General features: G+C 41.9%; 1 protein-coding gene across 1 annotated transcript; it reads left to right on the forward strand.

The window, feature by feature from the left end:
* The first annotated feature begins 6,280 nt into the window (after positions 1-6,280).
* Positions 6,281-17,649, forward strand: LEPROT (leptin receptor overlapping transcript). The gene is made up of 4 exons (XM_006147542.3): positions 6,281-6,433; positions 11,683-11,758; positions 15,585-15,771; positions 17,492-17,649. Exons 1-4 carry the CDS (start codon positions 6,418-6,420, stop codon positions 17,606-17,608), a joined length of 396 nt encoding a protein of 131 aa, XP_006147604.1. The 5' UTR covers positions 6,281-6,417; the 3' UTR covers positions 17,609-17,649.
* Positions 17,650-26,280: the final 8,631 nt, after the last annotated feature.

Below are 26,280 nucleotides of genomic sequence, written 5' to 3' on the forward strand. Positions count from 1 at the left end.
CAAATTTCTTAAACTCTCTGAGCCTTAATGTTTATCACCTGCAAAATAAAATCCTCACAACGCTGTGATGGAAGAATTAGAAACTGTGTATGTTAACTATTATTGAGGGATTTTCAGTAAGTAGTAACTATTATTGTTAGCAGCAGTAAAGTAGACAGATGTAGCACTGCAGGTTACTATTAGGGGTAGAATTACACTAAAACCTCAGGTGGTGGGGAGTGGATAACATGAATAGAAAAGGTTACCTCTGTCGGAATAAAATGGCAGAGATTTGCATTTTAGGTTCTGTAAAGGGAATGGCTGTGTTACACTCAGCTGGATGCCTTCCCAGTGTTGATATGCCCCCGGCACATACATATTTTTCTTTTGATTCTCAAAATATTTTGAGAGGCAGGTTTTATTAATTCTATCTCAGGACAGTAAAGTTTACTCAAAATGGAGGTTTGGGGCTAGATCATTTTGTAGGATAGGGAGAGATGAAATTCATTAATCCTACCAATACTTTGCATATTCTATATTCAAGATACTAATATATAGGGGAAAACTGAATCAATAAATGGATTTGTATGCCCTGTTAAACCTAAGGGGTTACTGTTATTTCTACTTACCAGGAAAATTCCTGTCTTCCTGGTGCACAAGATCTACTGTGTGTAATAATACAGCTGCTGACAGTCTGACTGTAGTGTAGAATGGTTTGGAGCTTGGTTTCAGCTTCCCTATCCGTTCGTTATTATCTGAGCCTTAGTTTTCCCATCTGGAAAAAGACATAAGGAAACCTAGTTTATAATGTGAGAGAATTGAATGCAGTGAAAGAATATTAAAATGCATCCTTGGCAGTGTGGCAGAGGTCACAGATCTTACACATCCAAGTAGCACACTGATGGTGAAACTGAACAGGGACCCTATAAAAGAGCCTGGTCCTTGCAGATGCCATAATAGTTACATTGCTGGTTGCTGGACTCTCACATAGTTGACCACGGTTCCAGACCCAGACATGGTGGCTTAAAACTCATGCCAGGTGCATGTGCATGTATGACCAAGATCCGGAGAGGAGAATGAAGGAGAGGGGATTGCGGTATGGCCATCTTCCCAGGGGGTGATTTCTTGCTTTCTGTCTCTCTGTCTCTCTGGCAAGCACACATGCCCTATAGCAAAAATCTCTATCTAAAAAGAAGGAGGAGGAGGAGGAGGAGGAGGAGGAAGAAGAAGAAGAGGAGGAGGAGAAGGAGAAAAGGTACAAAGAACCTGGTCCTCACTTGCTGCTTTTCTATTGAGAGAAGAAATAGAATTTCCCCCCAAATTGCAAGCTAATAGGAACTAGGTTAAATAAATAGTGAATCATTGTTGATGCTAGCCATTAAAGGATGGCTATGGTGGCTATGTAACACTGGCCATTAGTCAGGGCCATAAGGGTCTAAAAAATCAAACCACTTGAAAGAAAATAAAAGATTGTAACTCAACTTGAGGTGTTCTTTAGGATAGAGGACACACAGATGGGAATTCCTGAAAGAGGACATACCGACCCCAGACTGGACGGCACTAGGAAACTTGAAAATTGTCCCCTCCAAGAGTAGAACCGAGTTACTTAGGATGGCACTAATCAAGAAATCCTATGGGATGGTTATGCTCTCTTGAACCAGTCACTGAGCTGACCATGTTGCCTGAAACCTTTACCCTTTGTACAGTCCTTAAAAGTGCATGACTGGAGCCAGCAGGTGGCATGGAGGTTAAGCCCATTGCACAGTTCGAGTCCCAGACCTGGTGGCCTGAACATCACACTGTGTGTGTGTGTATGAGCCCAAAATTCTGAAAGGAGACTGGAAGAAAAGGGATTGCAGTGTGGCCATCCCCCTTGAGGGTGATTTCTCACTTTCTTTCTCTCTCTGGGAGCACATATGAGAGGAAAAGAAAAAGAAAATTAAAAAAAAGAGCATGACTGTGGGACTCACCCATGGTCTAGTGGTTAAGGGAGCTGGATCCCACACGGATGACCGCCTCTGAATCCTGACCCCAGCAGCCTGAAAAACCCATCAGGCATGTGTGTGTACTTTCTTCAACCATAACTCCAGGGTCCCATTTTTGGTTTTGTGGCACTGGGCAAGTGAACCTGTTACCGGATGGAAAAGTGTTGAGCTGCATTGTAAAATCCTTGGTTCTTTGGGTCCAGATCACTAAAATTAGAGATCTGTCCCTAGGCGCAAAATGAAACCACAACCACGAATAAAGTAGATAGAAAAGAAGGTTTAATAGAAAGAAAATTAAGGAAAGAAAAAAAGTACACCCAAAAAGGTTGTTGGGTGGGTGGATTGCCAAGTGGCAACTGAGCTCGATACTGGTTAATTGTTACTTTTATTACTAGAGGTGATGATTATTCATTAGTGGGCGGCCCCCTTACGCTGCCTTGTCCTTCCTTTAAATTTGAATCCACATGTTCTCTCCTGCACCTGCGCACCTTCCTCACAGGTAAAGTGAGGAATTTGATCACCTAATTGCGTACGCCCAGTGCAAGTCAGGTTGCCCCAATTAGATTGCCCAATTAGTCTATCGCCTTAATGACCAAAATGCTTGCTTGGGTCCTTTTGATAAGAGAAAAATCTATGAACTATCCCTGTATGCTTCCCTCAAGCCTTAAGGAAGGAATATGGCAAATTACCTTGCCCTCCTGGCACCCAGGGCTAGGTGAGCCTTTCGCTTTTCTCTTAGGGCTGCCCGCTCATGGCTCACTAACTGTCTACCACAAACCTAGTTTGTTTTTGGTTTTGGTAACAATAACAAATCGTGGGTTAAGATTTGGCTTCTAAGGGCTTACTTTCTGGTTTTGTTACTCTCTTCCTTTTTTTTTTTTTTTGTGGGGGAGGCATGCATGCACATGTGTCCTGTGTGAGTTTTAAGCTGCCACATCCAGGACTTGAACCACAGTCAACTATGTGGGAGTCCAGTGATATAACCATTACACCATCTGCTGGTCCTGGTTACTCTTTTTCCTGAGGTAATACTATGGAATAGATAAGTAGGAGAACAATTTTTTCAGTACATCTATCAAAACAAGAGCAGATTTTCTCAGGAGACGCTTAAAGCATTTGGCAAGATGACTAACCCTCTCCTTAAAGCGTTTGGTGAACTGCAAAGGGCAGTTGGGATGAGCAGGTTTGCTGGAGACAAACACTGTCTCAGCATTTTTCTGATTCCAGATAATACCCTGGGGCAAACACCTCAGCTCTTCACTTCTTACCATCTTAGTATCTCACTACTAAGCCTGAGGCAGTCAAAGCAAGCTGTGCCTCTGGAATGCCGTCAGTTTTTCTCCTTCATTTCTCTTTGGTGGGAGTGGCACCGGGCTGACATGGAAGGCTCCGGCAAACACTGTATGGCTTTTCAGAGAAGCACTGGGTGGTCGAGAGTGTAAGGGGGGAAATATGGAAATTTCATCCTATAGAATATTTATTAGTTAAGGTGAAAAAACTTTTTTAAGGTTTTTGCCATAGGGTGCATGCACTTGCCAGATACACACACACACACACACACACACTTGAACATACACACTCGCACAGAGAGAGAAAGTGAGAACCCCCCTTCCCCAAGGATCCGCCTCCCTTCTCCTGGAACCACAGGCACACACACACACACACGCACACATGCCTGCTATGATCTTCAACCTGACAGGTCTGGGACTCGAACTAAAGTTAGCCATGTGGGAGTCCAACACCTTAACCACTACACCATCTGCTGGCCTCTGAACAAGTCTTCTTAATGGGATTTCCTCAGCATTATACTAGAGAAACTAAAAACCACACCCTTCTGGGATTTGTTTCCCTGGAGTATTTAAACAGGTGCTTAGAAAGAATATGATACTCAGAAAGAAAACAGAAACTCTCATGGGGGAAAAATCGCTTTCTCTTCCCATCTTAGGTTTTCCAGCTGGGGCCCAATAAATGAGACTGTCCAAAAACACAATAATAAGAGAAAAACCATTTATCCACATGTGCAGCTTACACGGAATAATGAGAGAACACAGAGATGGTTATGTCAAAGGTTTGTTTAGAATTTGGGCTTATATAGCATTTTAGCAAAAGAACAACCCAGTTTTTAGAGAAATAACAGAAGAAAGACTCATTGAGTTTGTAGGGGTGACATTGTGGGAAGACAAATACATGGGGATTCGCGGTAAATAAAGTCTAGATAGTATTGTTTCTTATGCACATTTCTCTAGCGCTGTCTCCAGGCTAAGGGTCTAAAGTTATCCCTGGTGGTTTACCTTTGTCCTTCTTGGTAGAGTGAACAGTAGATAGATATTTATAAATTTTCTATTCTGGGTTTCGGCAAATAGAGGGAAGCAGAGAGATTGTTTTGTATCTGTGCCTTGATTGTCTTAGCTCAAAATAACCCTCATGCCAAGTGGCATATTTTGGGGTGGTGGTATATTCTGCACATAACGCTCTCAACAATTCATGTGTGTATGTTTTAAAATTTCTTACAGAGTACATGCACTCACTGGAGAAAGAGAAAGGGAAGGTAAGAAAGCAGCCCCCAAGGGGAACAGCTATGCCACAATCCCCTCTTCTCCGGATTGTGGGTATGCACGCACACATGCCCTGTGTATTTCTCAAGCTGCTGAGTCCAGGCCTCTAACTGGGCAGTAGGTTTTGTGGGATCCAGTCACCTTAACCATCACGCCACCAGTTGGCCCTGGATGCTGAATAGATTGCAGGCTACAGGGTTAGGTGTGCAGTGTAGTCCTGAATCTGCAAGCATCTGCAGTGAGTCAGGCACCAGCAACACAATGTTGTTTTATTTTATTTTATTTTTTTGAGAGGTTTTTGCTATAGGGCGCTTGCGCTTGCCACAAAGTCAGAGACAGAGAGACATAAAGCAAGAAATCACTCCCCAGGGGTTATGGCCATGCTACAATCTGCAATCCCTTCTCCTCTATTCCCCTCTGGGAATCTTGGACACGCACGCTCACGTGCCCTGCATGAGTTTAAGCCGCCAGGTCCGGGACTCAAACCACAGTAGACTACATGGGAGTCCAGTGATGTAGCCATTAAGCCCTCTGCTGGTCCCAACACAATGTTTTTAATAAGTATGCCTAGATAGACGTACCTAGGAGGAGAAATGAGGGCTAGAACACAGATAATCAAACATCTGTTGAGACAAAATTATGGTCAGGACACAGTTTTGAAAAAGTAACTGTGAAAGTAAATGGCGGATTTCCAAGATGGCAGTAGTGAGAGTGCACTTCTCAGGTAACCAGGAGAAACTGAGTTCCCACAGGCTGGGTTCCCCTGGTTTCTCCTTCAGTCCTTTGAAAACTGAGAAAAGGGAAGAGGGACAGCACGGAGCACGTGGAGTGGCTCCTGGCAAGAATGAGGGGAAAGTGGCCGGAAATCCAGTGGTCTCCAGAGAACTCTGGGACAGGCAAGTCCTGCCCTTTCTGAACCTTTCCAGGTAAGATGAAGTAGGTGGACCACATGGTTTCTGAGGTGTCCCCTACAAGTCCACAGCAAGTCAAATACTCCATTTCCAGCACAAAATAGCTCTCGAGGTGTGAAAATGGGCTTTGGTTACGGCAGACTTTGAGGCGCAATAAAAAAATACTAGCTAGTGAAGGTTCATGAAAATTTAGGACTGAAAAAAAGCTTATATGGTTATTTTCTCTAAACCAGAAGAAAAAAAATCTTGTCCGTTTTGTGAAGTGCTAACACTGCTCTTGCCAAAACAGACCATGCAAACAAGTTTTTATCCAGACGTGTCCCTCCCCACCCTTTCCACCTGCCACATAAATGCACACAGGCACCACAACTGCTGGCACACAGTGGCTCAGAGGACTGACTGAGGGGCGGAGCATGGTGCAGGCGCGGGTTCGGTGACTAGCAGCGAGGCTAGGACTTAGGAGGAGGGCGCTGGCTCTAGGTTACCCTGAGCAAACATCGGTATGCAGGAGTGGAAACTGAGAGCCGAGACCTGAACTCGGCTTGCTGGGGGTGGAGTTCTGGGCTGGTAGGGGCGGAGCTCTACCAGTTGAGGGCGGAGTTCTACGAGCTGAGGGCGGAGTTCTGGGCCGGCAGAGACGTGACTCTGCGAGCTGGGGGCGGAGTTCTGGACCTGCTGGGGCGGGGCTCTGCGTGGCGAGGGCGGGATCGGCACCATGGGGGCAGGGCTCTGGTAGGTGAGGGCGGAGTTTTGAACCGACAAGAGCCAGCCTCTAGCTGAAGGCGGAGTTCTGGACCAGCTGGAGCAGGGCTTTGAGACCTGAAGGCGGAGTTCTGGGGCGGTAGGGGCGGGACTCTGCTTGGTGTGGGCGGGATCCGAACCGGCAGAGGCGGGCTTGGGAACCTTGGGGAGGCCTTAGGACTGGACTGGGCGGGGGCCTGGCGGTGGCAGGAAGCCGGAAGCAGCTGCGGCTCCAGTTCCAGAGACATGGCAGGCGTTAAAGGTACATCCGCGGCCCTAGGCGGGTTCTTCGTGCGACGGGGACGCCATCTCCCCTCTGCGCTAAGCCGGGAGCTGAGCCTTCAGCGCGCCGGCTGGGAACGGCTTCTCGCAGCCCGCGGTTCTTTCCGCCTCTCTGGGTGGGAGGTGCCTGCCCGCTCCCAGCCCCTGGAGTGCGGTGGGCTGTCGTTCCGGGGGAACCTCAGCCGTTTTTTGCAAGGCCACTGGACTTCACCCCTTTGCGAGGCGTTTGCCAGGCTCTCCCCCAGTGGAGTTCTCCCCCGAGAGAGCTGCCTCCCTGCAAGATCCAGGCTCGCGCCGGGAGCATCACCGCCCAGGCTCCTCCTCAGTTTCTCGAGAACTCTCCTCCCATGCAGTTTTTTTTTTTTTTTTTTTCAAGGTTTTCACTTCCTGACGTGTCCACCCTCACGCCTTTCCTCTGGTTTCCTTCCCGTTCGTAGTTTCCCATTTCTTAACAAAGGAGCCTGTCTCCAGCGTTCCCCGCTGGGAAACTCAATCCTTTGTTCTGATGGTTTTTCCAACGGGGCAGGGTTGACTGCTGGCGGGCGTCAATAGAAATTCAGAAATACTGTATTTCTTGTCATCGTGGAGATTGGATTAGCTGGAGTTGTAACAAGACTTTTTTTCATTGTTTTCTCTGTTCACTTGTGGACAGACAACAAAGGAGTGTTAGTGTGGTACATGATTCTGAATATAGTATGTACGGTAGATAAAAAGGCAGTACCAAGAACATCACTTTTCTTATCCATATGCTTTTAGTAGAATGAGATCTGGAAGCCACGGAAGAGGTTATTGGACGACTTCCTTGTTACTTGGGTAGGACACCATTCTATTTCTAATGTTCCAACAGAGTAGCATAAGGTTTCCATGTTCCTGTCCTTGAAATTTGTACTCAGAGATCTTCCGTCACCAGTTAAGCAGTGTCAGCTACAGACATATATGCAGGACTTAGCATGTGCACCCGTGTGGTGCATGTGTTTTCACTATGAATTTATCAGAATATTTGCTGTTCGCAGGAGATACATTTTATCATTTCTGGCTGACTTTTATATTCAATGTCCGTTTAGTAAACATGGCTTACTTGGATAGTGTCCACTGGGTTAACATATTCACTGGAAGCCAACAGATAACCAGATGACAAGCAGTATCTCAGCGTTGCAAAGTATTTAGTCATGATGGGAAACTATCGAATTGTAATCATGCTGTAATGTGTCATGTTAGAAATTACAGTAGTGAAAAGGAAAACAGGCTGCGAAATGGAAAAGGACTAAGGGAACAAAGTGTTTTGCAGATGGATCAACTTTTATGAGAAACTACCGTGTATTGGAGACTTAGGATTAAAAAGATAAATGAGATTTTCCTGTTGAGTGACAGAGCAGGAAATAGTGAGTGTTAGTGTCCAAAGTGTGCTCAGATGCAGTGGGAGCACAGAGAAGATGTGAATTTCAAGTTCTCTAGTACCTGTGACTGTTGCCTATTTGAAGATAGAGCCTTTGCAGATGGTCAAGTTAAGATGATACTGCCTTTGAGTGGCTTTTGGCCAATGACTGGTGTCCTTATAAAAAGAAGGGAATTTGGGCATGGCGATATACAGGCAGAGAACACTACGTGACGACAGAGCAGAACTTGGAGTTAGGCAGCTACAAGCCAAGTAGCAACAAAGATTGCTGGCAACCATCAGGTATTAGCAAGAGGCAAGAAGGATTGTTCTCTAAACTCTCAGAAGGAACATGGCCCTGCTGATGCCTTGAGTTTAGAATTCTAGCCTTCAGAACTGAGAGAGAATAAATTTCTGTTGTTCTGAGCTCCCAAGTGTGTGGTTTTTGTTACAGCAGCCATAAGAAACTAATACAGATGGAATTACATAGTCCTGCTCCAGGGAGGAAGAGGGCTGTTTTCACTGAATTTAGGGAGTCTGTTACATCTTCACCTGGCATGTGACATGGGGCAAGGGGCATGAAAGAATGCACCTTGTTTTCTTTAAGAACTTAAGCTAAGACTGGAACTTAGGGTTCTAGGTAAAGGCTGAAGGCTGAAGCTAGAGAAACAGGTTGGACCATGGTGAGTTTTGAGTGCCAGAACATCTTGAAAGCTGTAAACTCAACTGCAAAGGAGTTATATTGACTCTATATTAGTCGTCAGTGAAGTCATGATGGAGTTTTCTTTCTTTCGTTTTTTAATATTTAATTTTATTTATTATTATTTTCTTCTTTTATTTATTTATTTATTTTTATGGAGAGGTTTTTGCTATAGGGCATGTGTGCTCACCAGAAAGAGAGAGAGAAACACAGAGATAGAAAATGAGAAATCACTCCCCAGGGGGGATGGCCACGCCACAATCCCTTCTCCTCCATTCTTCTCTTGAGATCTTTGGCACACACGCACACGCGCCTGGCATGAGTTTAAGCCACCGGGTCCAGGACTCGAACCATGGTCGGCTACATGGGAGTTCAGCGACATAGCCATTGCGCTAACTGCTGGTCCCAATTTTATTTATTATTATTTTAATTTGACTAGAGAGAGAAAGGGAAAGTGAGAAAGCAAGCTTCCAGATCCAGAACTGGAACTGCAGTTGGCCACGTGGGAGTCCAGTGCCTTAATCACCATACCACCTTGCCAGCCTCCATGAAGTATTTTTCTATGTTTTACTATGCAAAAATGAGTCATGACTTTCCTGATGGCCCAGTGTATGAGAAAAATCACTGTCTTCTCTATGGGGAATGAACTGCAAACGTGTCCATTGGAGGCAGGCAGAAGAGGGTAAGGAAGGGCCTGTCCCTGGGCAGTAGTAGAGAGCTTAAAGAGAAGAGGGTACCTTGGCATGAGTCACCTTGCCTTGCTGATTTGCTGGAAGATACTGCAGATCCAGCGCCAGAGTGCAATGAGCATGTCTAGTCTCTTAATGTAGGACCTTCGTAGGGAAGATGAAGTGTACTTGTACTTGGAAGGAGAGGGTGGGGATGGTGGTTCAGTTTTATGTGTGTTGAGGTTAAGGTCTTTCTTGTGTACCAGTACAGGAGAGCTCAGGTTGGAGGTGGAAGTACAGGCCTTGTTCTTTGGATCTATATTGGGCTGAAGACTCAGATGTGGCCAGGCCCTTGGGGGACCAGGAACTTTGGGTCAATGCAGGTTCTCATCAGGAATGTGTGGAGTGAGAAGAATGACGGAGTTGGATACTTGGTAAACTCCAACTTGAAGAAATAGCAAAGGAAGGGCCAGCAGTTAAGGTGTTGGACTCCCATATGGCCGACTGCTGTTTGAGTCTTGGATCTGGCGACTTGAAACTCACTCCGGGCTTGTGTGCCCCAAACCCCGGGAAGAGAATGGAGGAGAAGGGATTACAGTGTGACCATCCCCTTTAGGGGTGATTTCTCACTTTCCCTCTCACTGTCTCTGTCTCTCTCTGCGAGGGCAAGCACCCTGTGGCAAAAGCCTTGGGGAAAAAAAATAAAAGAAAGAAATGCCAAAGGATAACTCCTGAAAAAAGACAAAGGGCCAAAAAGAATAAAGCAGAAATAGGGTTGTGAAACTTAAGAAAATGGTGTCAGAACAGAGAAAAGATGTCCACAGTTCCTAACCTTGACAGGTCTCACAGAGAAGGGATCCTTGCGGATGGTTAGATGGAGTGAGGGAGCAAAGCCAACTAGGGGAAGGTCATCTGTCATAAAGAATAGGTGAAAAGTCACGTTCCTCTATCTGTGGGTGACAAATACTAAGTGGAAAAAATACATCAATTAAAATCAACAGTTCTTTCTTTTGTTTTTGGAGAGGTTTTTGCTATAGGGCGCGAGTGTTCGCCAGACAGAGAGACAGAGAGACAGAAAGCAAGAAATCACCCCCCAGAGGGGATGGCCACGCCGCAATCCCTTCTCCTCCATTCTCCTCTTGGGATCTTGGGTACACTCGCACTCGCACCCGGTGTGCATTTAAGCCGCCGGGTCTGGGACTCAAACTGTGGTCGACTACATGGGAGTCCAGAGACATAGCCATTACGCTAACTGCTGGTCCCAACAGTTCTTTCTTGTCCCTTAACTTCTGTATACTTCCACTTTTTTTAAAAAGTGCTTTGGCATCTTTCCATAAACCAGTCTCCCATAATCTCTTTTTAAAGTAAAAGGAAACAACCAGAAATGCTTATTAGTTTAATCAATGACTGAGTGTGAGTACTAAGGATTTTTTCCAGAAGACAATGTAGATAATACAATGTCCTGTTCTTTTGATTTATACCTTTATTAAAAAACATTGCCTAAGTGCTTGCATCAGTCAACACTTACTTGTTAAACACCTCCTTTTATAAAGCACTTTACATACATTGTTTCATCTAATTCTCATAAGTTTAATAAGGTCACCCTATTTTTCCCATTTTGCAGGTAAATCAGATTCAGAGGTTTGGCTTCTACCCAGCGTCACACAACCACTAGGTGGCGGAGTTAAGATTTGAACCATGCTTGTGACTCAGAGCTCAAGATTTTTTACAACCCTATATTCTCTCTCTCACTCAGCAGCATGACAAGGGCAAATACCTTCCTATTTCCTCAGAGATTAGTGTCCAACAGATGTAGGCAATAAATATTTTGTTCAGTGGATACTGGTTGGGAGTTGTCTTCTATGAATACATGATGACAGTCAACAAGGACTTGAAGTACTGTGGTTTGGAAAGGCAAAATGACCCTAGGTATATATTACAGGGGGGCAGTTTGGGAGTTAGCTTAAGGAAGGATGACTTTCAGCGTTTAGAAGCTGTCAGAATAAAATGACCTGCCTAGGTGGTAGTGAGTTTTCCTTTGCTACAGTTGTGCAGACTGACTGGTGGCCTCTTGTGACATGTATGGAGGGAATTTATCCATTTGATAGGGTTGTTAGGTCCTGGGATGGCTTGAGATATTTCTCCATGTTATGATTTTTTTTTTCTTTTAGAGATTTTTGCTATAGGGTGTGTGCACTCACCATAGAGAGAGGGACAAAAAAGCAAGAAATCACCCATGCACAATCCCTTCTTCATTCTCCTCTTGGGATTTTGGGTGTGCATGCACATGCGCCTCCTGTGAGCTTCAAGCCATTGTGTCTGGGACTCAAACCATGGTCAGCTAGGTGGAAGTCCAGTATCTGTTGAATTTCAGAACATTTCTTCACCCCTAAAGGATCTCTGTATCCACTCCCATTCCCTGGATCCCTCCAGCTCCTGGAAACTATTACTCTAGGACCCTTAACTCTTGTTTTTATTTTTCACAGCTCTTGTGGCATTATCCTTCAGTGGGGCTATTGGGCTGACTTTTCTTATGCTGGGATGTGCCTTAGAGGACTATGGGTAAGTTATTTCAAAAAGAACTATCCTTTTGTATCTTTATCTCGGTTAGGTGTTAAAGAGTTTGGTCAGTTTTAGCACCACACTTTCGCCATGAGTTAGTAAAGTCTAGATGACTCACTCCTTTTATAGAGCAGGTGTACTTGTACAGAGTAAAACTCTTCTTAAAGTTGATGTATTCATTTAGTCAGCATTTGTTAAGCACCTAATCTGGACCAGCTGGAGGTGTGAGAATGAAGAGATAATAGGCCTGTCCTCCATGAGCTCTCAGGTGTATGGTCGTTGTGAATGAGAGACAGACAAACAAGCCAGTCACTGTGACGGCTGTCTGCTATAGTGGAGGTGAGCAGTGGAGTATAGAGAAAGTACGGTGAGACGGTCATGGAAGGCCACGGAGTGGAGGCTATATTTGAGCTGAGGCCTGGTGGGTAAATAAGAGTTTCTCAGGTTGATGAGTCAGAGGAGGGCATTCCAAGCAGAGGAAACATTCAGCAAATTTATTTATTCAACAACTTTTTGGTGCTCACCATGGGGCAATTACTCTTTGGGAACTAGGGATTAAGAAATAAGAAAACAAAAGTCCTGCTGTCTCAGATCTGTATTTTAGTGGGGGAGACAGACAATAAGATTTTACAAAATGCACAGAGGGGACCGTCAGTTGGTGCAATGGGTATGTTGCTGGACTCCCATGTAGTCAACCATGGTTTGAGTCTTGGACCCGGTGGCTTAAACTCATGCTGGGCACATGTGCGTGCATGCCCAAGATCCTAAGAGGAGAATGGAGGAGAAGGGATTGTGGTGTGGCCATCCCCCCCTGGGGGGTGATTTCTCACTTTCTGTCTCTCTGTCTCTCTCTGTCTTTCTGGCAAGTGCACATGCCTGTAGCAAAAACCTCTCAAAAAAAAAAAAATGCACAGAGAAGGCCTCTCTATTGGAGTGACATGTGAGCAGAAACATTAGGAATTTAAAGAAACGGGCTTTAGAGACTGCTGAGGAATAAGGACTGTTAGGCCTTAGGCAAGCCATTGCTACGGCCCCAGAGGCATGAAAGCATGTAGACTGTCCAGGAAACCACATATGGCTTATGTAGTAGAGCACACATTGTAGTGGGAGTGGCAAAAGAAGGATTGGTTAAGAATGTAGGGTCAAGTATGTAGAGGAGGTTAGATTTTATACTTCAGGTAATAGGAGCTGGAAAAATAACTTGAGAACAGAATGTACGCATGCCCCAAATCTTGAAAGACATGGAGGAGAAAAGGATTGTGGTATGACCATCACCCATGGGGATGCTTTCTCATACCCACCCCACCACCATCCCCTGTCTCTCTGGTGAGTTCACGCATCCTCTCAGAAAATTTTACAGAAATTTACTTTTATCCCATTATGATAGTGACCTAGGGTTACTGTTTATAAAAGTCAGCCAGCAGGCTCACAGGTCAAATGCAGCCTATTGCCTGTGAGTTGATAAGTTGAGATGAGACCTGATGGCTTGCAATACCTAGATATTTACATTTGGCCCTTTACAGAAAAAGTTGGTCAACCTCTGGCTGTCATGTTTCCTGAATAATGTACATTTAGTACAGTATTTAAATTTGTATATAAACAAGGTTGCTTCTACATGACTTGCTCTCTTAGTTGATATTGGTGGCTTAATATGAATGGAAATGAGTTTTGTAGATTGTTTTCCAGAAAACTGTCACTGTATTTTAGGCAGAATGAAGAATTCTTGCCCCGGGGCATGTCACATGACAGCTGGGTTTTTTCAGGCTTCTTCCTCTCTCTATATCTTGGTTCCTCACTGGTAAAACAAGGGTTTTGAACTGGAGATTCTCTTAAGAGCTCTTTCCAAGAATGTTGTTTGGTGGTTTCTTGAAATGCACTGCATTCACTCGAGGTTAAAATTAGGAGCCTAAACTCAGTGTTTCCATCCTGAGCTCTCTCTCTCTGTACTTTCCCCCTGGCTTTATTTGGGATAGAGTGTGTGTGCATGCATGTGAGTGTGAGAGAGAGAGAGGAGAGCACCCTCCACAGGGTCTGGTCATGCCATGATCCCCATTCTCCAGTCTTCCAGCTGGGCCGATCTTGAGCACTCACAGGTATGTCCAGGAAGTTTCAGGCTATTCAGCCCAAGGGTTTGAACCAGAGTCACCCTGTGGGATCTAACTTCTCTTGAGCATTGCAATACCTCTGCCACAGAGACAGCCTCTGTATCCTCCTGATGAAGGGCACTTTCTCTTCCTTTATTTTGGTCACTAGATCTATGGCTGAAATGGGGAGCTTTCATTTATATGGCTTCACCCCCAGCCCCTGCTTGGAGGCGCTATCTGGATCTGTTATTACGCTATTGTGGTGATAAGTATTATTGTGGTGTGTGTATGTGAAAATGAGTAGAGACTATGTTCTTCTCTTAAGGAATGAAGCATAATACATGTCTAACTGATGGAGAAAATGATGATGGATTATTTTTGAAGTGTTTATATGGAAAACACAATTTAAAACCAGATGGCATTTTTTTTCCCCTTTGGAGAGATTTTTTTTGCTATAAGGCATGCATGCTTGCCAGAAAGACAGAGACAGAAAGTGAGAAATCACCTCCCAGGGGGGATGGCCATGCTGCAATCCCTTGCCCTCCATTCTCCTCTCAGAATCTTGGGCACGCATGCACGTTTGCCCAGTATGAGTTTAAGCCACCGGGTCCGGGACTTGAACTGCAGTGGACTACATGGGAGTATAGCGACATAGCCATTAGGCCAGCTGCTAGTCCCAAACCAGATGGAACTTTTAAAAAATAAATGTAAAATATGCAATTCTGGAAGAAAATTGTTTTTTTTTTTTCATATTACATTAGTATTGTGAACACTTATAATAAAGACTAGAGTCATCTAAAGCATTTATTAGCGACATACTTATTTTCATGACACCTTTACTTAAAATTTGTTTTTTAATTCATTCATCAACACATATAAAGGAGCATGTTATTATAGGTCCTGGAGATAAATGGTCATTGACCGAGACAAATCAGATCCATGTTCTCATAAATAAGAAGATATCAGATGGGAGTAAAGGTTGTACCGGAATTTAAGAGAAGGTGATGTTCTCGAGGGTGACCTGGGTGACTTTAGAACCGATAGTCAGGAAAAGCTACTTTTGGGAGAAGATCCCTCAGTTTAGATTGCATGATAGCAAGGAACCAGCTTAATGAAAAGATCCCAAGAAGAGCATTCAAAGCAGGGGTTATTACAAAGTTCCCAAGGAAGTCTGAGCTCAGAAGGTTTCAGGAATAGCTGATGTGGCTAGAAATTAAGCAAAAGAAGGGAAGATGGTACAAAACGAATAGAAGAAGTAATACCAGATGATATAAAGCTTTTTAGGCCAAAGAAAGGAATTCGGGGTTTATTGTAAGCTGTTGAAATGTTATAAGCAAGCATGCATGCACTCAAAAGATCTTTATTAAATTAACATGGGCAAGTAACTGTATTATGACCTATAGGGAATGCAGAGGGGACTACGTTAGGATTCTGTCCTTAGAGAAATGGCCACTCAGTAATATAGGAAACAAAGTTTCTAACTTATAGTCATGTAGTCATTTCTTAATACACTTTATGCTACCTACATATGAATGAACTAGTAATTTTAAAATTGTCACTAATCTATTGCTGGTAGAAATCATCTTGTATTCTAATATTCACAACTGATTAAGTAAACTTTAATTACATAACGTGTGACTTACACATCTAAAATGACAATGATTTTAAAACAGTAATATGTCCTTCATTCAAAATGTAACTGTGACTTTTCTCTTTGGCTTTCGTCTGGGTCAATCTGACAGCGTTTACTGGCCCTTGTTCGTCCTGATTTTCCACGCCATCTCCCCTATCCCCCATTTCATCGCCAAAAGAGTCACATATGACTCTGATGCAACCAGTAGTGCCTGTCGGGAACTGGCATATTTCTTCACTACTGGAATTGTTGTTTCTGCCTTTGGATTTCCTGTAATTCTTGCCCGTGTGGCTGTGGTAAGTTTGTTTTATATTGTTTTGCTCAACTGTCCCTGAGTTTACTTGAAAGGCCTGTGTTTGGGACCTCAATTTCATTGTCATTGCTTAGATTTTATACTCAAAGCCAAATGTAGTTTGAGTTTCTCTCCTCTCCTAGATCTACTCATCAGTATCTCAGACATGTTTTCCGACACTCTCTTTGTGTGTGATTTCTGGCTTTTTCTCATTGTTCTCAGGAATTGTTTTTAAATCCCCGTCTCTAAAGCCTTATAGCAATCCACAGAGACTCTAATAGCAATACTTTTATACTTGCACAATGAAGATCATATCAAATTCTCCTCTTGCAAATGGGAGCACAGAATCCATTCTCAATACTTGAGGCATATATTGAGGGGCAACCACGTAGCTACTAGAAGATGAATAAGATGACATCGTCACATTCAATGTAAAATATTTCTTTTTGTCTCCAAAATTCACATTATGGGCATAATTTAATTCAATTCCTTGTTGTTTACCATCTTTTCTAGTATTTGCTTTTATTTATCCAACTTTGTTTTATTTCAACTCTATAAAGCCCTTACTAGGGGTGTTGGAGATCGGTTATGTGCAGATCGTATTTATTCATTCAGTAAGTATCTTTGGAACACCTGATGTTTGCACAGCAGTGAAAATAAGACCCAGATACTGTCTGTATGCCCAAAGAACAGAGAAACTAGCCTGATGGGTAAGAATACTATAAATGTACCATATGTGATCATTGGCACATGAGCTGAATGGCAAGGGAGCACCAAAACCAGAAATTCCACCTGATGTTTGATGTGGACCTCTGAGGATAAGTAATGTTTGGATTAGAGTAGGGAAGGCTGCTGTATGAAATGCCACCCAGTGTGATACGACAAGTATACACCCAGTGCAGTATACGGAATAAGGAACAGTTCCATATGACGGAGCAAAGAGTAGCTGAGATCAACGCTGGAAAGACTGGAGAAGCCTCATTAGCAAGGGTCTTCTACACATTCCAGTTTGAACTCCGTCTGCATCATGGAGTAGCATTAGGGTTTTTTGATGCAAGATTGGCATGGCCTTACTCTTCTTGTGTCATAGAGTGACACTTCTTCTGTTTTGCTGTAAATACTTCATTCTTTCCTTTTCAACACTATCATCAGGTTTTGTGAAGAAATTTTCATTGATTTTTCTATCGGTTGAATTAAAACAAAAAAATGTCCACTAGAGGGTACCCTCATCCCCATCTGTGGCTCTGTAAAACCATTTGCCAAGCTGGAAAACTGCTTTCATTTGTACGCAGATTATTATTTAAAGTCTTTTCTTGTTCCTGTGTAGAAAAGAAGCAAACAGATCCATAACTCTCTCATTCCTATTTCCATAAAAGAGGTTGATACGCGCAGAACTTTCAGTACCTTGTCTTGTAATTAGACTGTTCATAATCTTGCTACATGTCTTTTACACAAGGCAATCATTGTCGACTGAAAATAAGTAGAGAAATATGTCTAATGGGGAAGATGTTAAGTATGATAGTAGACTTAATTAACCAGCATCACGGAAGTCATTAGACTAATTACTGAATAGTTCGCTATCTCCTGCCTGTTACATTATTAAGGCTTTTAGCAGCTTTATGTAATATTTCACTCGATGTCCCTAATGCAGAAAATGACAGAGATTTTCAAAGAGTATAATATGAAGAAAGTAAGGATTTAATCCTTCTGGTTTTGTGTTTCAGATCAAGTGGGGAGCCTGTGGCCTTGTGCTGGCTGGGAATGCCGTCATTTTCCTAACAATTCAAGGCTTTTTCCTCGTATTTGGAAGAGGAGATGATTTTAGCTGGGAGCAATGGTAGCACTTTATTCGGAGAGAGTGCATTGAATTTCTTAGAACTCATCCTGTGTATATGTGTGCACTTGTGGCATTTTACTATGGATTTAATATGCTGGTTTTTTATACCTTTATATCATGTTCACTTTGTGGAAGACTTCCTGAGTCATAGATTCATTTTATTCCCAACCAATAGACTTCTCCATGTACTCAAGTTCAATTATGTTGCATTACCTGTTCAGCTGATCATGTAGTCACGGTGCTCTCAGAAAATGTACCAGCAGTGTAGGAGACCGCTGCTCACAGACGCAGTGTGTCTAAACCTTTTGCCTGGAAATGTACGGTGGGCAGAAAACACTGGACCTGATCTCCTGTGGCCCAGAAAGATAGAGATGGCTCCCTCTGTGTATTGTAGACCCAAGCTATTCAAAGCATGGCCCACAGACCAGGGGTGTTGCAACTCCTGGGAGCTGATTAGAAACACAGAATCTGAGGTTCCAGACCCAGTGCATTTTGATGAAATCTCAAGGAAACGTATACATAGTGCCGTGTGAGACGCATTGTCAAAGAGCATCACACCTAGCCTCCTTGTCCTCCTCTTGGCTGAACTGCTTAACCTCTCTGGGTATTACCTCCCCATTTGTAAAAGAAATCTCACCTGTTGTCATGTTGAAGATGATTTCAGACTCTCTTTGGTGTCAGCAAGAACCTGTAATATATGAGCTATTCCTCAAATTTGTGAAAAGTGTTCTCTCAGTAGGGAAGAGATATGCCTTCGTATTGCCTGTAAGGCAGTAGCTGTTTTCAGAGTGCTGGAGGCATTAAATAACCCAAGAACCCCCCTGGGATGCTTTTGAGGGAGGAACCAGTTCCTACTTTAGCAGAAAGGAGGGAAGAAGAGATAGGTAATATTTTTAAATTTCTCTCTATAATCCGGCCCTTCTTTTTAGCTCCTTCCTAATGCCACTCCCATTTCTCAGTGGTTATGAATTGCTGTTACTTCTTGAAGGCACTGGCTGTCTTTTATAAAGAGATATGGGAGCCAAGTAAGCAGAGTGTAGCCACATTGATATTATCTTCCATGTTCTGGAGGGTTTTTTTTTTAAGAGGTTTTTGCTATAGGGCACTTGCACTCACCAGAAAGACAGAGAGAGACAGAGAGACAGAAAGCGAGAAATCACCCCCCGGGGGGATGGCCATGCCGCAGTCCCTTCTCCTCCATTCTCCTCCTGGGATCTTGGGCACGCATGCACATGTGCCTGGCGTGAGTTTAAGTCACCGGGTCCAAGACTCGAACTGCGGTTGGCTACATGGGAGTCCAGCGACATAGCCATTACGCTAACTGCTGGTCCCATGTTCTGGAAATTTTATACATACACACACACACAATTTTATGCCTCCTTTAAATAAATCATTGGGAATATATGTCATGTTGGATCCTGTAATCACAGTTTTTCTAGCCCATCTGTTTTAAGACCTTCTAAAAAAGGGAAATACATGAAATAGCACTACTTGATCAGAATATAACCAATGGTTTTTAATTATCGTTAATGTACGATAACTGACATACGTTCAAAACACTTAACCCTTGAGGTTTGTGAGCTGAGTGATTGGTTAGCACCTCACAAACTGGAACCAGAAGATAAAATAAATGCATACAGGTTTAATATCTGACATTACTTTTTTTGGCCTTGTGCATGGTTTCATGTTTTTGATGTTCTGTGTACATATGGAATTATTAAAGCTGTTATTCCCACTATTTATATTAGAAAAATTATTTAGATACTTTATCATTTTAATCTGCATTTTAATAATGACACTTGCACTTATTGTATTGTAATAAATTTCACTTTTAACCCAGAAGAAGAGTTTAATTTTAAAAGTCTTTATTCCAATGTTGCCTTGTTTAAAAGATAACACAAAAGTGAGAACTCCTTGACGTTTTTAAAATTGGCAGTTTGAGCAATAATCTGTCCTGCAATAGAACAATAGCAATAGCAATAGCAATACATTTTAAGATACCATTTTGAATGTCTTGAGATGACAGTAGTGAGTAACATATATTACTTTTTGCAAAAATGGCTTTGTTGCTTAGACACATTTCAGTTAATCAAGGTAGCCTTAATATGTAGCCGTAAAGCATCACCTTTTGGTTGTATTTCTGGAATGATATAAAGTATCCGTTCCCGTAGTTCCATTTTCTAGTACAGCTGGTATCTTGCAGTGTTGAGAAGGAAGCGATCTAATCAGGATTCTTCGCAGAAAGAATGGACGACTTGTGATCCTCCCCACCTCTGAGATTCCTGATCCCGGCACTGTGCAGTCAGCACCAAATGCTGCCACTGCATTTTTATAAGAGAAGGCCTCGTAACCCACTGACTCATTCATGGAGACTGGCAGTGTTTCCAAATAAAATGAAAAAAATTCTAGAGATTTTAGAGAGTCAGCCATATTTTGGGGTAGGGCAATCCTATCATTTCTCATCTCCTCCTCAGGGCAAGTTCTCAGCTGGTCTTGCTTTTCCACTTAAAAACCCACAGATTTTTCTTTTAGTCTTTAAGAAACCGCAGCCTCTGATGTATTTCGTGGATGCTGACTCTTCCAGAGGCTGTGGTGTTTCACTGTGTAACATTTCTTAGGTTCTCAGGGAAATGCTTAGGTGGTGTCTCAAAAATGTGCCTTTTCACAGTTGCAAATTTTTTTTCAGATTTTTTTACCCAATAAAACCAAAATATTTAAGAGGATGCTACTATATTTCAAGCATACTAATTAATTCATAACTGGGAGATATTTCTGTAGATGAATATTAGTTGAGCATTTTCTTCTTATTCCATTCTGCCTTAGGACGTAACTTATTTACAAAAATCTGTTTATGGTGGCTTGCTAGTTATAATCTAGGTTCTGGTGTAGGGCAATGATACGTGTCACCCCAAATAGAATGTGAAAGGTCTCTCAGACTGCTTTAGGGTGCATGCTATGTGTGTGATGAGGATGATTACCGTTGAAATAAAACTTGTCATTTACACTTTAACAAAGGCTTTTATGTACATTATTAAATGAACAACTTTTTGGTTTTCTCTGGGATACATTATATTTGGAAAAGAGAGCCGCAAATTTCTTTCTCCAGGGTTTTTGTCTACATAATTTTGATGTGAATCTGATGAACTTGTCACTGGACTTGAAGAGAAGTGGTCCAGGAATGTTGTGCCGACTGGAAGGAATCCAGACCCTAATTCCAACTTTGCTCTGGTTAAAATTCTCTGGGGTGGAGATGGAAGATCGGCGGGCACGGTTAATTAAGAACGTGCTCGACACTTTAAGAAGTCTTTCATGTATGCTCAAGCGTCTTTTTTGTGCACTACAGGAGAGAATACACTCACGTACTACGCTACGTAAGGAATAATGTGTCGGCCCAGTTGTGGCGGTGTGGGCTGCGAAGACGTTGTGCTCCTCATGCTGGGACCACATGGGAGGTCCGGGTTCCATCCTGGCCCAGCCTAAAGGCTGGGCGTGGTGGCAGTCATAATTGCAGCGACTTGGGAGGCTGGGGCAGGAGGATGACGAACTCAAGGATGGTTGGCAGCATATCAATAGCTAGATCCTGTCTACAAAAGAGCTGGCAGTGATGGCGTCTTGTGTAGTCCAGTGACTTGGGAGGCCAAAGCAGGAGGATCGTGTCCTAATGGGACCCGGTCTTAAAATAATGTAAAAGGGGAAAAGCAAAGAAGAAAGGAAGAAAGCAAGGGAAAGAAAAAGAAAAGGAATAATGTGTCCTCCTTATGCATGAAACATCTGGGGATGATTGAGTGTTTTACAAGTAGATTTTGGCAACTAATTTATAAAGGCTTGGAGCTAATTGTGTTACCCAGCTAAGTGTAAAGTTAAATTTTAATAGAAATTTGATAATACCAACATAACAAAAATGTCCATAAGACAAAAACAACAGTTCCCAAGGAAAATTAAGGGCTCACCATTTGGGGGGCGGGCTGGCAGGTGGCATGGAGGTTTGAGTCCCAGACCTGGTGGCTTGCTTTCTCATTTTCCCTCTCTCTGGTCAAAATGTAAAATAATAATAATTAATTAAATAGTTCTCTTTAAAAAAGAGACTACTATTTAAAACAATTACTCATCCTTAATACTAGGCATATAGATGAAGTAATCTTAATCTAAAATTGCTCTTTTGGAGAAGAGCATACTTGGAAACTGCACAGTATCAAAACTATCAGTTCAACTTCTGCTGAAAAATTTCACTTAATTCAGAGTATAATTGCACCCATGTTTCTGCCTCAACACTTTCATTTTCTCTGGAGTTAAGAAACAGGTTACACCGTAATAAAGTTTCATGATTCCTATAGGCCTCTTCCCCCAAATTGTATGCTTACTCTTCCAACAGATTCAGAATTCTCCAGTATTTCCAGCCATTACTGCAGCCTCACCATTTGTGATTCTGTGACAGTGCTTTTCCTAAAATCTACTTACCACTAATGGAAATCCAATGAGCTATAAACATACATTTTCATCTGATGCTTGTTTTTTTTTTTTTTTTCAAGATATTACACTTAGTTATTTGCTGAGTCTTATGCTTGATTTCTTCAAGGTACCACATTAAAATTTGTGACGGGTTTCACAGTGATACTGAAACTGATGCACTACAGACCCAAGAGTCTAGTTTATACCATCTCTAACCTACTCACTTTGCCTGTACATGGTCTTTCCTGTTAGCAGCACTATGCGTCACCTTAAAACCATCTAGCCAGAGGCTCTGGAACAGTTCTCACCAAATACTGGCACCAACATTTCTTTCTTTCTGTGATTTATAGGAACTCCAGTGATCCCATTCCTAGTCTTATGCTCAGGAGAGAGGAAAATATACATCATAAAGACCTTACCCAGAAATGTTCATAGCAGCATTATTGATAATAACTAAAAAGTGAAAACAATGCAATTATCTGTCAACTGATGAATGGAAAATGTGGTATATCCATAAAATGGAATGGTTTTCAACCATGAGCATTGATTAATTTTTAGTATATGCAAGTCTTGAAAACGTAAGTGAAAAAAGCCAATTACAAAAGGCCACATATTGTGTGATTCTATTTATATGAAATGCCCAGAATAAGCAAACTCATAGAAATAGAATGTTGATACATGGTAACCATGGTCAGGCAGAAGGGAAGTGAGGAATGACTGCCAATGGGTATGGGGTGCCTATTGGGGTGATGAAAGTGTTCTGAAATTAGTGGTGATAGTTGCAGAGCTTCTTAAATACACTAAAACTACTGGATTGTATGCTGTTAAAGAGTGATTTGTGGGACCAGCAGATGGTATAATGGTTACATTGTTGGACTCCCAGGTAATTGACTGTGGTTCGAGTCCGGTACCCAGCGGCTTAAAACTCACGCCGGGCACCTAGGCGTGCGTGCCAAATGTCCCAAGAGGAGAATGAGAAGGGATTGCAGTGTGATCATCCTTATTGGGGTGTGTGTGCGCACGTGTGATTTTTCGCTTTCTGTTTCTCTGTCTCTCTGGTGAATGCATGTGATCTATAGCAAAAATCTCTCTCTAAAGCAAAAAAGAGTGGTTTGTGTAGTGTACAATTTCCTTTGAATAAAATGTAAAAAAAAACTAACAAAAAAAGTAGAAGCAACTCACGTATCAATTGAAAAAATGTGGTACAAACTTAGATGGGTGATGAAAGTATTCTACATTGATTGTGATAATATTTGTACAATATATGTATATCCTAAATACCATTGAATTTATACTTCAAATGGATGAATGGCATGTGAATTGTATTTCAAAGAATAATGAATAATGAATGAACGCTGTCTAAAGTACCTTAGTACATCAATTATTCATATTTTTTTCTGGGGGAGAAATATCTTTGGGAATTCAGCCAATACCAAAATAATTCAAATTAGGAGGTTTTAATTTCCCTCCATTATATTTTTTCTAGATTTTGTATTATTTCTCAGATTTTTGTTTTGATTTTTTTAATTTTGTTTTTGCTATAGGGTACATGCTCTTGCCAGAGAAGGACAGAGAGGTGAGAAGTAAGAAGTCATTCCTCAGGAGGGTTGTGCACACGTGCACACATGCCCTGTGTGAGCTGGACTCAAGCCACAGTTGGCCACGTGGAAGTCCACTGCCTTAACCACCATGCTACCTGCTGGCCCCTATTTCTCAGATTATTTTAAGAAGTTTTTGTCTTAGGTCCTTAGTGCTAGCTAGAGAGAAAGACAGACAGAGACAAAGAGAGGAAAAGTGATAAATCACCCCCAGGGGGATGACCACACAGCAATCCCTTCTTCATTCTCTTACTGGGATCTTGAGCGTGCATGCACATGTGACTGGCATGAGTTTCAAGCCACTGGTCTGAGACTTGAACTACAGATGGCCGTGTGGGAGCCCAGTGATGTAACCGCTATTTCATCTGCTTTCCCCTCTCAAACTTTTTTAAAATTTAAAATTTAAAATTTTTAAAATTTTTCCTCTAGGAGGACCCCCAAATTGTATAGGCCCCACAAAATGTTGGACTGCCCCTGGTCATAGCAGCAATTAAAACAGGTAAAAATTCTTGCTTTGTAGAACTTGCATTTCAATGCAAGAAGAAAAAGAAAAACTAGGTAGATAAATAAATAAATAAATAGGTGGAACTGGGAAAAAAATATAGCGAGGAAATTATGGAATTGCAATTTTTGGTAGAGTGGACATGTAGTTCTCACGGTGGAGAGGTTCAAAGCCAAAGGAGATGATAAAGAGAGCTATCTGGATTTCTGGAGGAAGAGTTCATCTTTGTGCACTTTCTTAATGAGTTCTTTAAAATGCTTTTCTAGGGGCCAGCAGGTGGCATAGTGGTTAAGGATCGACTCCCATGCGGCCGACCGTGGTTCCAATCCTGTACCTGGTGGCTTTAAAATCATACCAAGTACTTGTGCGTGCGTGCGTGTGTGTGTGCCCAAACTCCCGGCAGGAGAATAGAGGAAAAGGGGTTGTAGCATGGCATTCTCCCTTGGGGTTGGTTTCTCACTTTCCATCTCACTGTCTCTCTCTGTGCCCTTTCACCGTCTCTGGTAAGCGCATGTGCCCTATGGCAAAAACCTTTAAAAAAATAAATAAAAGTAAAAACACCTTTTCTACAAGAGCAAAGTTGGGTTGAAGAGTATATGTTTTCTGTGGTGCCAAATCATTTTCCTGTTTGGTGGTTCTTGAGAATGCTTTTTTATCTCTAAAATGTGTTTTTACATTTTAAAGGGATTTGCATATTTTTAAAAATTCCAACCTCATTATTTTACATTGAACACATTTGAAAAGGATGATGTTGAATTAGTTTTTATAATTTTTGTTGTTATTGCTATTTCTCTCTCCCTATTATTGCGAATTAACTACTGGGTTGTCAGAAAAATCATGGTGTTTATCTTTTTCATTGATTTATAAGAGCTCTTTATGAATTAAGATTTTAAGCACTATCTTATATTTGGCAAATATTTTAAAAATTATTTAATTTCACTTGTTGTTATTATTATTATTTTTTAATTCAACCAGAGAGAGAGACAGGAGGAGAGGGAAAGGGAGAAAGCAAGCTGCTAGGTCCATCCAGGACTCAAACTGCAGTTGGCAATGCGGGAATTCAGCACCTTTAACCACCACGCCACCTGCCAGGCCCAGCAAATGTATTTCTAAACCATATAATTGACAAATCAAAGGTAGTTCTGTGATTTTAAACTTTATGTAATTTTTCTACTTACAGAATTTTCCGAGTGTTATTTTGCCAAATATATTATTTCTGGTAGTCCTGTGATTTTAAACTTTATGTAACTTTTCTACTTACAGAATTTTCTGAGTGTTATTTTGCCAAATATATTATTTCCCCCCTGAAAACAGAATTTTGCAAGTATCTTTGGGAAGGTCTTCTCTATTTCAAGAGAAGAAAAATATCACCTACACCTTTAATGTGTGTATATGTATATATATATAATTTTTTTTAGAGTGATTTTTGCTCTAGGGCATGTATGTCTGCCAGAGAGACAGAAAGCAAGAAATCATCCCCTGGGTGGGGGTGGGAGGGATGGCCACATTGCAGTCCCTTATCATCCATTTTTCCTCTCGGGATCTTGGGCACATATGCACTTGTGCCTGGCGTGAGTTTCAAGCCTCTGGGTTCTGGACTCGAATTGCATACAGCCATGTGGGAGTCTAGTGATGTAACCATTATGCCATCTGCTGGTCACATATTCTCCTAGAGCTTTAATAAATTTATTAAAATATATTTATCCTTAATTCACCTAGAATTTACTTTGATAAATGATATAAGGAAGAGAATTTCTCTTGATATCTTAAGCAAAGTACCTCAACTAGTTAATGCATTGGTTAAATAATTTGTTAAATTGCAAATACCATATTTGCCACATACTTTGTTCCTGGATTTTCTCTCTCTCTCTCTCTTTTTTTTTTGACTTATATGTTCATTTTAATTGGTAGCACATTCATATATATATATAAATATAGTTGCACTATACCTTTACATTAGATGGAGTAAGTCCACACTTGTCACCTCCTTCTTCTCCTTCTCCTTCTTCTCTCTTTCTTTCTTTCTTTCCTTCTTTCCTTCCTTCCTCCTTTCTTTCTTTCTTTCTTTCTTTCTTTCTTTCTTTCTTTCTTTCTTTCTTTCTTTCTTTCTTTCTTTCTTTCTTTCTT

Source organism: Tupaia chinensis, unplaced genomic scaffold, assembly GCF_000334495.1.
Source record: "Tupaia chinensis unplaced genomic scaffold, TupChi_1.0 Scaffold000215_1, whole genome shotgun sequence".
In the NCBI taxonomy this organism is placed as follows: domain Eukaryota; kingdom Metazoa; phylum Chordata; class Mammalia; order Scandentia; family Tupaiidae; genus Tupaia; species Tupaia belangeri.

Coding starts and splice junctions, on each gene's coding strand:
- LEPROT (XM_006147542.3), top strand. Junction 11,759..15,584: donor TGTGCCTTAGAGGACTATGG/GTAAGTTATTTC, acceptor TCAATCTGACAG/CGTTTACTGGCCCTTGTTCG. Junction 15,772..17,491: donor TTCTTGCCCGTGTGGCTGTG/GTAAGTTTGTTT, acceptor TTTGTGTTTCAG/ATCAAGTGGGGAGCCTGTGG.